The sequence below is a fragment of the Ascaphus truei genome, chromosome 1 (assembly GCF_040206685.1).
Source record: "Ascaphus truei isolate aAscTru1 chromosome 1, aAscTru1.hap1, whole genome shotgun sequence".
Classification (NCBI taxonomy): domain Eukaryota; kingdom Metazoa; phylum Chordata; class Amphibia; order Anura; family Ascaphidae; genus Ascaphus; species Ascaphus truei.
Window position 1 is genome coordinate 417,925,051 of NC_134483.1, and position 14,978 is coordinate 417,940,028.

Here is a 14,978-nt window from a genome sequence, read left to right on the forward strand (position 1 = left end):
GGAGATAGCAGGAGGTATATGGAGCGGTTATATGGGGAGATAGCAGGAGTTATAGGGAGCGGTTATATGGGGAGATAGCAGGAGTTATAGGGAGCGGTTATATGGGGAGATAGCAGGAGTTATAGGGAGCGGTTATATGGGGAGATAGCAGGAGTTATAGGGAGCGGTTATATGGGGAGATAGCAGGAGGTATAGGGAGCGGTTATATGGGGAGATAGCAGGAGTTATAGGGAGCGGTTATATGGGGAGATAGCAGGAGTTATAGGGAGCGGTTATATGGGGAGATAGCAGGAGTTATAGGGAGCGGTTATATGGTAATAAATTATGTGCGGCCCTTGTTCCCACCACTGCATTAGACTGACAGCAGATCTTATTTGAACTTCTTTTATATACTATATGTTAGTTGTTCAAAGCACAGACGAGTCTTCATTTAAGGATAACTGCATTTATGTGCAAGGTGCAGTATCTTTGCAATATTCAAGTGTGACTTTTTTTTTCTTGCTGTTATCTAGACGTCATAATGTGAGTAGAAAAGAGCAGAGGCCAAACGCGCTGTAATACATGTTCAAAGTGTATACATAAATATAAAGCGGTTACAAGAGAAGGATTACAGCAGAGGGATTAGAGAAAGCGTGGGAGGAGACGAGCAGATGCTGCTCCAGATGCAGCACTATACTAATAATCCTGCATTGTGTCACCTTAGGCCGCCATTATAGTGGCTGCACGTGCGAAGGAGCGCATGACGTCACGCGCGCCTGTTGCTTGCGTGAAACCTGCACTGAGGTCCGGGGAGGCGTGGTGGAGACGTGGCCGTGATGTCATATGAACGGTTCGCTCTCATTGGCTGAACCACGCACGTGACCCGGCCGTCACACGGCAAACACAGAATTGTTTGTCTTCTCGAGAATCGCGCGCGCTCTATGGTCGGCCTCATAGAGAAGAGGTCTGTTTGCGCCACGTGTGCCGTTGCTGGCACTATAATCTAGGCCTTAGGCTGCGGTTATAGTGCCGGTGACACACGGTCGCGGCAAAACATGCATTTCCGCCGTCGCGTGTGCTTATACTATGCGCGACGTGACGGATTGTTTGCGATCACTGGAAGTCATCTCAATTTGAGTTTCCAGCAACCGTCGCGTCGCTGGCACTATAAGCGTAGCCTAAGCTTGCATCGGATTCCACAAACTTGTGACATTTAGATGCCCTCGCGCATCTCTCCTGTTCATGCCTCGGTGTTTTCAGAGATATGAAAGACGTCTTGTTTGCTAATGAGTGTGTTTTCATGTATGCACAGATATGGGAGAGAAGGGGCAAAAATACAATCTTTATATAACATCAAAAATGTAACCGTATGTATGAGGGAGGCTGCACTGTGTAAGGATTCCTCCGAGTTCCCTCACATTATCACAGACTCTCTCTTATTTACCTGGAGTATTGCACAGCTGCACTGAGGCAGGGATTAAAGCTTAACGCAACGCACCCACAAGCACAGGGGTGCTCACTCCAGTCCTCAAGCCCCGCAAACAGGTCAGGTTTTCAGGATATCCCAACTCACTGACTAAGCCTCTGATTGAGCAACCTGTGCTGACGCAGGGTCTGATTGAGCCACCTGGGCGGAAGCTGGAACTGATTGAGCCACCTGTGCTGAAGCGGGGACTGATTGAGCCACCTGTGCTGAAGCGGGGATATCCTTAAAACCTGACCTGTTGGGGGGAGGGCTTGAGGACTGGAGTTGAGCACCCCGTGGCATACGTCCTGTATCACACATCCAAGGGGGCTCTCCCTGGCACCCGAAGAGAAATGTATAATATTAGAATAATGGTATCGGTCCGTGTGCCGCGCTCGTTAAGCATACACCTGCATTTACACCCGGCTTTATTACTCTGAGGCAATATATATATAAAAATATATCTAAGCTGTTTTTTTTAAATTATCTTATCAATTTAATTGGCTTCGTTAGAATGATTGTGCCACTTATTTGCCAGTCTAGGATATTTGGTCGCGGCCGTTCCAACATATATCCCTTACCCTAATACCCCATACATATATCCCTTACCCTAATACCCCATACATATATCCCTTACCCTAATACCCCATACATATATCCCTTACCCTAATACCCCATACATATATCCCTTACCCTAATACCCCATACATATATCCCTTACCCTAATACCCCATACATATATCCCTTACCCTAATACCCCATACATATATCCCTTACCCTAATACCCCATACATATATCCCTTACCCTAATACCCCATACATATATCCCTTACCCTAATACCCCATACATATATCCCTTACCCTAATACCCCATACATATATCCCTTACTCTAATACCCCATACATATATCCCTTACCCTAATACCCCCTACATATATCCCTTACCCTAATACCCCATACATATATCCCTTACCCTAATACCCCATACATATATCCCTTACTCTAATACCCCATACATATATCCCTTACCCTAATACCCCATACATATATCCCTTACCCTAATACCCCATACATATATCCCTTACCCTAATACCCCATACATATATCCCTTACCCTAATACCCCCTACATATATCCCTTACCCTAATACCCCATACATATATCCCTTACCCTAATACCCCATACATATATCCCTTACCCTAATACCCCATACATATATCCCTTACCCTAATACCCCATACATATATCCCTTACCCTAATACCCCATACATATATCCCTTACCCTAATACCCCATACATATATCCCTTACCCTAATACCCCATATACATATATCCCTTACCCTAATACCCCCTACATATATCCCTCACCCTAATACCCCATACATATATCCCTTACCCTAATACCCCATATATATATCCCTTACTCTAATACCCCATACATATATCCCTTACCCTAATACCCCATACATATATCCCTTACCCTAATACCCCATACATATATCCCTTACCCTAATACCCCCTACATATATCCCTTACCCTAATACCCCATACATATATCCCTTACTCTAATACCCCATACATATATCCCTTACCCTAATACCCCCTACATATATCCCTTACCCTAATACCCCCTACATATATCCCTTACCCTAATACCCCATACATATATCCCTTACTCTAATACCCCATACATATATCCCTTACCCTAATACCCCATACATATATCCCTTACCCTAATACCCCATACATATATCCCTTACTCTAATACCCCATACATATATCCCTTACCCTAATACCCCCTACATATATCCCTTACCCTAATACCCCATACATATATCCCTTACTCTAATACCCCATACATATATCCCTTACCCTAATACCCCATACATATATCCCTTACCCTAATACCCCATACATATATCCCTTACCCTAATACCCCATACATATATCCCTTACCCTAATACCCCATACATATATCCCTTACCCTAATACCCCCTACATATATCCCTTACCCTAATACCCCATACATATATCCCTTACCCTAATACCCCATACATATATCCCTTACCCTAATACCCCATACATATATCCCTTACCCTAATACCCCCTACATATATCCCTTACCCTAATACCCCATACATATATCCCTTACTCTAATACCCCATACATATATCCCTTACCCTAATACCCCATACATATATCCCTTACCCTAATACCCCATACATATATCCCTTTCCCTAATACCCCCTACATATATCCCTTACCCTAATACCCCATACATATATCCCTTACCCTAATACCCCATACATATATCCCTTACCCTAATACCCCATACATATATCCCTTACCCTAATACCCCATACATATATCCCTTACTCTAATACCCCATACATATATCCCTTACCCTAATACCCCCTACATATATCCCTTACCCTAATACCCCATACATATATCCCTTACCCTAATACCCCATACATATATCTCTTACCCTAATACCCCATACATATATCCCTTACCCTAATACCCCATACATATATCCCTTACCCTAATACCCCATACATATATCCCTTACCCTAATACCCCATACATATATCCCTTACTCTAATACCCCATACATATATCTCTTACCCTAATACCCCATACATATATCCCTTACCCTAATACCCCATACATATATCCCTTACCCTAATACCCCATACATATATCCCTTACCCTAATACCCCATACATATATCCCTTACCCTAATACCCCATACATATATCCCTTACCCTAATACCCCATACATATATCCCTTACCCTAATATCCCATACATATATCCCTTACCCTAATACCCCATACATATATCCCTTACCCTAATACCCCATACATATATCCCTTACCCTAATACCCCATACATATATCCCTTACCCTAATACCCCATACATATATCCCTTACCCTAATACCCCATACATATATCCCTTACCCTAATACCCCATACATATATCCCTTACCCTAATACCCCATACATATATCCCTTACCCTAATACCCCATACATATATCCCTTACCCTAATACCCCATACATATATCCCTTACCCTAATACCCCATACATATATCCCTTACCCTAATACCCCATACATATATCCCTTACCCTAATACCCCCTACATAAATCCCTTACCCTAATACCCCATACATATATCCCTTACCCTAATACCCCATACATATATCCCTTACCCTAATACCCCATACATATATCCCTTACCCTAATACCCCCTACATATATCCCTTACCCTAATACCCCATACATATATCCCTTACCCTAATACCCCATACATATATCCCTTACCCTAATACCCCCTACATATATCCCTTACCCTAATACCCCCTACATATATCCCTTACCCTAATACCCCATACATATATCCCTTACCCTAATACCCCATACATATATCCCTTACCCTAATACCCCATACATATATCCCTTACCCTAATACCCCATACATATATCCCTTACCCTAATACCCCCTACATATATCCCTTGCCCTAATACCCCCTACATATATCCCTTACCCTAATACCCCATACATATATCCCTTACCCTAATACCCCATACATATATCCCTTACCCTAATACCCCATACATATATCCCTTACCCTAATACCCCATACATATATCCCTTACCCTAATACCCCATACATATATCCCTTACCCTAATACCCCATACATATATCCCTTACCCTAATACCCCATACATATATCCCTTACCCTAATACCCCATACATATATCCCTTACCCTAATACCCCCTACATATATCCCTTACCCTAATACCCCCTACATATATCCCTTACCCTAATACCCCATACATATATCCCTTACCCTAATACCCCATACATATATCACTTACCCTAATACCCCATACATATATCCCTTACCCTAATACCCCCTACATATATCCCTTACCCTAATACCCCCTACATAAATCCCTTACCCTAATACCCCATACATAAATCCCTTACCCTAATACCCCATACATATATCCCTTACCCTAATACCCCATACATATATCCCTTACCCTAATACCCCATACATATATCCCTTACCCTAATACCCCATACATATATCCCCTACCCTAATACCCCATACATATATCTCTTACCCTAATACCCCATACATATATCCCTTACCCTAATACCCCATACATATATCCCTTACCCAAATACCCCATACATATATCCCTTACCCTAATACCCCATACATATATCCCTTACCCTAATACCCCATACATATATCCCTTACCCTAATACCCCATACATATATCCCTTACCCTAATACCCCATACATATATCCCTTACCCTAATACCCCATACATATATCCCTTACCCTAATACCCCATACATATATCCCTTACCCTAATACCCCATACATATATCCCTTACCCTAATACCCCATACATATATCCCTTACCCTAATACCCCATACATATATCCCTTACCCTAATACCACATACATATATCCCTTACCCTAATACCCCATACATATATCCCTTACCCTAATACCCCATACATATATCCCTTACCCTAATACCCCATACATATATCCCTTACCCTAATACCCCATACATATATCCCTTACCCTAATACCCCATACATATATCCCTTACCCTAATACCCCATACATATATCCCTTACCCTAATACCCCATACATATATCCCTTACCCTAATACCCCATACATATATCCCTTACCCTAATACCCCATACATATATCCCTTACCTAATACCCCATACATATATCCCTTACCCTAATACCCCATACATATATCCCTTACCCTAATACCCCATACATATATCCCTTACCCTAATACCCCATAAAATATCCCTTACCCTAATACCCCATACATATATCCCTTACCCTAATACCCCATACATATATCCCTTACCCTAATACCCCATACATATATCCCTTACCTAATACCCCATACATATATCCCTTACCCTAATACCCCATACATATATCCCTTACCCTAATACCCCATACATATATCCCTTACCCTAATACCCCATACATATATCCCTTACCCTAATACCCCATACATATATCCCTTACCCTAATACCCCATACATATATCCCTTACCCTAATACCCCATACATATATCCCTTACCCTAATACCCCATACATATATCCCTTACCCTAATACCCCATACATATATCCCTTACCCTAATACCCCATACATATATCCCTTACCCTAATACCCCATACATATATCCCTTACCCTAATACCCCATACATATATCCCTTACCCTAATACCCCATACATATATCCCTTACTCTAATACCCCATACATATATCCCTTACCCTAATACCCCATACATATATCCCTTACCCTAATACCCCATACATATATCCCTTACTCTAATACCCCATACATATATCTCTTACCCTAATACCCCATATATATATCCCTTACCCTAATACCCCATACATATATCCCTTACCCCAATACCCCATACATATATCCCTTACCCTAATACCCCATACATATATCCCTTACCCTAATACCCCATACATATATCCCTTACCCTAATACCCCATACATATATCCCTTACCCTAATACCCCATACATATATCCCACCCTAATACCCCATACATATATCCCACCCTAAAACCCCTACCTACAGCCCTTACCCTAATGCCCCTACCTATAGCCCTTACCCTAATACCCCTACCTACAGCCCTTACCCTAAAAAACCTACCTACAGCCCTTACCCTAATACCCCCCTACCTACAGCCCTTACCCTAAAACCCCCTACCTACAGCCCTTACCCTATTACCCCTACCTACAGCCCTTACCCTAATACCCCTACCTACAGCCCTTACCCTAAAAAACCTACCTACAGCCCTTACCCTAATACCCCCCTACCTACAGCCCTTACCCTAAAACCCCCTACCTACAGCCCTTACCCTATTACCCCTACCTACAGCCCTTACCCTAATACCCCTACCTACAGCCCTTACCCTAATACCCCTACCTACAGCCCTTACCCTAATACCCCCCTACCTACAGCCCTTGCCCTAAAACCCCCTACCTACAGCCCGTACCCTAATACCCCTACATACAGCCCTTACCCTAATACCCCTACCTACAGCCCTTACCCTAATACCCCTACCTACAGCCCTTACCCTAATATCCCCCTACCTATAGCCCTTACCCTAAACACCCCTACCTATAGCCCTTACCCTAAAACCCTCTACATATAGCCCTTACCCTAAACACCCCTACCTATAGCCCTTACCCTAAAACCCCCTACATATAGCCCTTACCCTAAACACCCCTAAGGGCCCTTACCCTAAACACCCCTAAGGGCCCTTACCCTAAAACCCTACCTATAGCCCTTATCCTAAAAACCCCTACCTTTAGCCCTTACCCTAAAACCCCTACTCTAAGCCGTTACCCTAAAAAAAACCTACCCTAACCACTAAACCCCCTTAAATGAACCCCCTGACCTAACTGCTAAAACCCCTTAAATTAACCCCCTAACCAGTAAAACTTGCCTTAGAGGTGGCAGAGGTTCCTGCAGAGGACCAGCTGCAGGGGATGGTCCGTCTGCGGGTCGACCGTCGGCAGTCATTTGGTCCTGGTGAAATAACCGGCACCAAATGTCCCGTTCCACGTATTTGCTTCCTGTTTAAAAATGCAGAAGTTTCTATTTGATTCTGGCTTGTTTCATTTAAATTGTTTCTAGTTATTATTGTTCTTTCCTTTTTATCTCTTCGGTGCTGATGTAATGGGGGGAGATCTATCAACGTAAAGAAAGTGCAATTAGAAGTTTGTTTTGATGCATTGCTCCATTTTCTGTTTGCGGCAAATGTAAACGTGTTTTTGTAACATTTGGCCACTGACTCAAGATAGAAAAGTTCCACACGTGGGTGCAGAATTTGGTACGTCATTGTAATCTGTGCAAAGACAAAAGGTACCTGGGCGCTCTCTGAGATTAGAACTATTGCTAATGGTAGAAAATTAGGAAAAATATTACCACACTCAGGGAACCCCGGTGTCCCCTTCTCCATAAGGTGTAAGCGTCCAGGGGTCCCCCGTCCACAGCTCAAACACCCTGTAGGGGAGATTACCTTTTCTCCCCGATATGTGAAAGACATAGAGAAAACAAGGGGAGCGCGAATCAGACACACAGCTATAAGATATATGTATATATACTGTAGGTATAATAAGATCAGCAGAGATTGCTGGAATATAATCCTCTATAAATGGTGGCCTAAAAGAGACAAAAAGTCTCCAAGTCGTGGAAATAAAAGTGAACTACTGTCAATACTCACACGGACCAGTGTGAGTAAAAACCCATAGGGGTTTAACGCTGTAGAGGGGTTTCTTCTAAAACCGTACGCCTCTCGTCTGGCAGTTGCCCAAAACACAGATCCCCACTTAATAAGTGCCGGGGAAGCGGCAAAGGCCTCTGTAAACCTTACTTACCTTGACTCCAGCGGCTTCTTAGACGCGTCGCCATGGCAACGCGGTGTCAAATGACGCGGCGAGGTCATGTGACATCACGTTGCCAATGCAAAGGAACATCATGACGCTGGACCAAGGAAAGGGGGGGGGGTGTCGCGGAGAGAGGGGAACTGCCCTCAGGGGGCGCAGGAAAAAAAATTGCGCTCCCCTGCATTACACTATGATTTGTGTATTTATTTTGGTCTTGTTGTAGTCCAGAATACATATTTGTTTTAATTCGTATTTCTTGCCTTCCAGAGGAAAAAAAAAAGCTTGCTATTTTCTTGCATAATACTAGTAGGAATTACTCCAATTGGGTTAAAGCAGCAGAGCAGTCTGCATTGCATTTTAACATTTCCGGGGACCCCCTGCTTCCAGTGATACCTCCTCTGTAGGGTATTCCGGTATCTCTGTAGCCAGGGAACTTGTGTGCCTAACATAATGGCGGCTATAAATGCCCCGCGTCACGCCGGCCAGTAGGAAACCGTGATGTCATCCCTTGCAGCTCCCTATTGGCCACCATGACCGGGATATTTCAACTTCACAGAGATACCGGCACCTCCTACAGAGGTAAGTATTTAGCAAAGGTAATCACATGCGCTATGTGAATGATGAAAGGTATAAAGAACGGCTCCACGGAATTTTCAATACTAATTTATTGCCAACAAATGACGTTTCAGCCACACTTGGCCTTTCTCAGGAGCAGAATGGCATGTATTAGCTATGTAAATGATGAGCCATGCAAACGTGCTGTGAATACGTATAGTGGTAATAGCAGGGACGGCGGTGTACCACTACATTTTATTTGCACACTCACGCTTTTCTGATTTTTGGCATTTATACGCTAGCAGTGCCACCTTCTGGTTAAAAAACAACCTGATTTTTTATTTATATTTTACTAATCTTTCTTGAATGCAGTCCAGAGATCGTTGCTGCAGTGTTTACTAAATGTATCATTTAAAAATATATATTATAGATGGTATAACTACTTACTAATACTTTTATAAGCAATTTCAACCACTGAGAAGACGGACATGGTTATGGCATGATATAGTGCAACATATCATGCCGTAATGATATCGTAGTGCAAAGTGCATTTAGTAGGGAAGGGGTTAAGGATGTTTTTATGTTCTTCAATTCACGATGTGATTATTATTACTCCTTGTAGTGTGTTTCTGGCCCTCCTCTACCAATAAAAAAAGAGTGATTATTATAAATGGTAAAAATAAAGCCTTTTTTTTAACTTAATCTTGTCTGCTACATGTGTCCTGTTTTATTGTGTGTTATATATTTTTTTTATCTGTGGTCTCTTCCTCAGGGGTCTGGGAAGTGGAAGAGTTATTGGAGAATAAAATATCAGGAGACAAAGGACTGGTTCTGAAGTCCATTGCAAAGCACCATGCCATAGCAGCACAGCTACAGAAGCCTTTTATTTTTGACAGCAAACCTCTGATTGTCCAGTAAGTGTCCTTTTTCCTCTTCCCACGTGATGTGATTGTTTAAAAATGTTTGCTTTACTTTGTAATGTAAAAGGTAAAAAAACACCAAATCACAATTACCCTGAGGGTGTCCTCCAGGGCAACGCTGCGGTATTTGCTAGCTTACCGGCGTAGTTACGCGTGTCCTCCCTGGAAATGTAACTGGCCAGCCAATAGGAAGGCTTTCTTTTGGCCTGTGGGACCGATTTTGATGGACGAAGTTAAAGCTGCAGACCAAACAATATCTGACGTGTTTTTAAAAAAAAAAAAAGTTTTAAATCAGTTCTGTACTTTGAGAAAATACTTGTAGCATTTTTTTAAATATAAATAAACAACTCTGAATGACATATTTAATGTATTATAATGTAACAAGCATTTTTTGTTTCTATTGCAACCATTTATAAAGTAACATCCCCTTCCTCTTCTGAAGCAGGCTCTGGCACACCCGTTTTTGAGCCCTGCCCTCTCTCTAGCAGTGCACCAATTGTATCTAGTGACTGCTTGGTCACATGATCTTCCCCACAGAATTTTGCATCTTTGGTCCTCTTCGGCTGCACTGACAGCCATTTTGTGAACCCCCGAGCCAAATCTTCGCCGATCGATCACAGGAGAACGGATCGATCTGCAACTTAGCTAATTACTTATCATTGTGTGGATTGTATTGATGCACATATTAAAGGGAAAGTAGAAGACCAGTAATTACACCCAGTGTCTTGGGAACTGGGGGTCGCTAGAGGTAAAAAATAGTGCAGTTTAGATTCCGAAACCCCCTGTTCAAATCCTGATAATAAAAAATAAAAAAACACAAATACAAGTAACATATGCTGCTCTCAAATTGTATGGAAATATAGGGTTGAAATATGGATTAGTCCACAAATGCCTAGATTGGCATCGGGTGCATACCATGAGCTGAATATGATAGATTTATCAAAAATTAGAGGGAGAGGTGTATTTAACACCTGTGACCTCTAGCTAGAAGCTCATTTGATGTAGCACTCCTGGGACAGTTAAAATATAACTTTTATTAAATCTAATATAAAATAAAGTCTACATTTATTGAAAATAAAGAATACAATATTCATATAAAATGGGAGGTAGTAGCAGTGATGGGGTGAGGTTGAAGTGTAATACCCAATATGCGTTATCTTTAATTAAATGAATAAGTATACGCTAGGGACAACCAAAAAACCCCAAACTCAAGAAAGGTAAGGCATCTCTATGCTGACTCACTCAGTATATTTTACAAAAAAATAGCCAGGATTGCTGCTTTAGATTTAGGAATAATGTAATACATCATCTGTGCCACTAAAAAATAAAACCGCACTTTTTAATGTTCCACTTTGACAAATCTTTTCTAGGTTTTATGTCTACAGTGATTCTTTACTTTCTTTAAATGTCCGGTGCACGCAATATCTGCCTCCATTCAAATGGCGGATGGCTTGTCCTCTTAGGTATTAATATACAGGCTGTCCTCGGTTATCCAACAGAACCCGTTCTGGAAGTATCGTTGGATAGTGAAACCATTGTAAAGTGAGTCCCATGTTAATCAGTGGCGGTGAGCGTTGGATAACGCATTCCGGCGTCAGATAACGCATTCCGGCGTCGAAAAACGGCCCTTAGGGTTGCATTGTAAAGCGTTGGATATGCCATTCGTTGTAAAGTGAAACATTTTATAGCGAGGACTACCTGTATATGTTGCCTGCTCACTAAACATAGTGTATGTTGTGTGAATTATTGGGAAATCTTTAAAAAAACATAAAATAGTTGCTAATAATTAATGGGAGGGCTTGGGCCAAGCAACAAAGCCATCCTATATTAGAGTGGAATATAAAGCTTGTTAGAATTCATAATAATAATGCTGACATTGTATGTAGCAGGAGAAATTCTCTAAGTGTAGCACCAGCTCAGGAAATGTGTCAGAAAGAATGGTAGTGATCACAGGAAAAAAGAAGCCTACTTGGAAAATGATGTTAGTCTCCGACCTAAAACCTTTTCTCATTCACTGCACCACACCCCTCGAATGTCCTTCCCCTCAATATCTGACTGGCACCCTCTCTCTCCACCTTTAGCACCTTTCTTAAAACACTCCTCTTTAATGAAGCCTATGGGTAGCTCTGCTGGCTGATACGATACATCTCGGGGCTGTTATATACAGCGTGCGGCCGCGCGTTCCTATGCGAACGCGCGTGCACGTGCCGCATGCTTTTCCTGTATATAGTGCCGGGAGCAGCAGTTAATGTGTGTGTGTGTGTGTGTGTGTGAGTATATGTGTGTGCATGGGTTGTGTGAGTGAAAGGAAGTCCTAAATTAGATTTTTTTAAAGAAAAAAAAAGTTTAATAAATATTTTTTTTTGTTTTGCAATCCTTGACACGCACACACACACACACACACACACACACACCCATACATACATACACGCATACACACATACATACATACATTTGAGCGCAGGCAGCGGCGCAGCACGCACCCAGCACTATAGAATGTGCCTAAGGCTAAGGCCCCGCTCCTTCAGTCAGCGCGCCCGCACTGCATACAGGCGGTGCGCTGACATACACAGTCTGTAGGGAGCGGGAGGTGGGTGGGAGGGGGGGCGTGGCTTGAGCAGAGGGACCCGCTACTCTCCCCCCCCCCCCTTCCTCCCTTCACGGGCTCGGGCTGGAGATAAGGTAAGTAATGAGCAACACACACACACGCAGGCACTCATACACACACACAGGCACACACAGACACACACGCAGGCACTCATACACACACACGCGCACACACACAGGCACACACAGACAGACAGAGGCAGGCACTCACGCACTCAGGCACACTCATACACTTCTCCCCGCTCCCCGAAGCCTCTCCTCCTCCCGCAGCCTCCCCTCCCCATTGGCTCACAGCCACACCACGTGACGCGTCAACGCTAGGAAACACCATTCTCTTGTGTCTCCTAGTGGCTGACGCGCCACAGCGTGTAGTGCGTTGTGCCGCCAGGGGGGACCGGGACCGGCTCGCGAGGATTCCCCTGCTGGTGGGGAACTCGCGACATGGCCGCCCGCGCCAACGAGCGCAGCGGGACCGAGGCCTAAGATGCACTGACCGCCCCTTGCAGATGCACTTACCAGATCCCCCTCTTACTGTCTCTGTAAGTTCTCCCCACTTTACCACTTAGATTGTAAGCTCTTCGGGGCAGGGACTAATTTTTCCTATTGTTACTTTTATGTCTGAAGCGCTTATTCCCATTATGTGTTATATAATTATGTTACGTGTATTACTGCCGTAACATAAAGCTATACATACATACATTTGTTTTCTTTTTATAGTATTTGTGACGGATGTTTACAAGACCCAGTGATCTAATTTCTTTCCCTTCTAGGTATGAAGTGAATTTTCAAGGTGGCATTGACTGTGGAGGCGCATACCTTAAACTTCTGTCTCATTCAAGCAGTTTGGATCTGGTATGCAAGTTACTCTTTACTTCAGTTTATCTGCACCAGTAAAGAAGTGTTCAAGGAGTGGTGCTTCTTAAAAAGGGACTTTAAAACAACTGGTGTCTGTCAATCATATTGCAAGATTATGCCATGGCCACAACTGCATAGGAACTGCAATTCTCGCTCCCAGTCACAGGAATGATAAAGGAGACCACATTAATATTACTATTAATTAATGAGACACCATTTGATGCATTCTCTAGAGCGGTGTGAGAGTTTGTCATACGGTATATGTATAAACCTAGCTAGCATAAACATCATCTAGAACAAGGCAGCCCTCTAATCCAAGAGGTTATGATATAGCGATAACCACAAAATGGTTCTTACGTTTGTGTTTGAGACATGTTTTACATGAATAAATTGCTAGTTTTCTATACTTCCTACATATGTTCCCCTATGTTCGCTCCATTAGACCTAGACTTTATTTACAAAATCATGATTATTGGATTTACATTTTGTGTTATAGTGCAGGAAGATTTTTTATTTTCTTTCAATCTCACAATATATAATACTTTTATAGTGATTGCTATACACAGACGCCTGTGTATTGTGTTTGACACCTTCCTGCCGTGAATATATATATATATATATATTATTGGTACACGTTTCTTTTTTGCAGGATGAATTCCATGACAGGACACCGTATACTATTATGTTTGGACCAGACAAATGTGGGGAAGATTATAAATTGCATTTGATCTTCAGGCATAAGAATCCTCTAATTGGAGACTTTGACGAAAAACATGCGAAGCGTCCTGAGGTTGACTTAAAAAAATACTTTAAAGACAAAAAGACTCATCTTTACACTCTGGGTATGTTTTACACATCTACATGTCAAATCCTACAGTGCAAATCACTATTTTGAAGAGTGGCAGAGAATTTAGCACTAACAGGGGATACCCCAAAACGGGTTTCACTGCTTCCACCCAGCCAATGTTAGTGCAGACGTCCTGCCTCCTCCGCCCAGCCAATGTTAGTGCTGACGTCCTGCCTACACCCTGCCAATGTTAGTGCTGACGTCCTGCCTCCTCCGCCCAGCCAATGTTAGTGCTGACGTCCTGCCTACACCCTGCCAATGTTAGTGCA

At 42.6% G+C, this 14,978-nt stretch overlaps 1 protein-coding gene across 3 annotated transcripts in view; it reads left to right on the top strand.

The window, feature by feature from the left end:
- Positions 1 to 14,978, top strand: part of CLGN (calmegin) — an 84,111-nt gene that overhangs the window by 41,521 nt on the left and 27,612 nt on the right. For all 3 annotated transcript variants that reach the window (XM_075614917.1, XM_075614900.1, XM_075614907.1), the window contains 3 exons: positions 10,253 to 10,394; positions 13,778 to 13,859; positions 14,512 to 14,704. In XM_075614917.1, the coding sequence (XP_075471032.1) occupies positions 10,253 to 10,394; positions 13,778 to 13,859; positions 14,512 to 14,704 (417 nt within the window). The remainder of the gene's footprint in view (positions 1 to 10,252; positions 10,395 to 13,777; positions 13,860 to 14,511; positions 14,705 to 14,978) is intronic.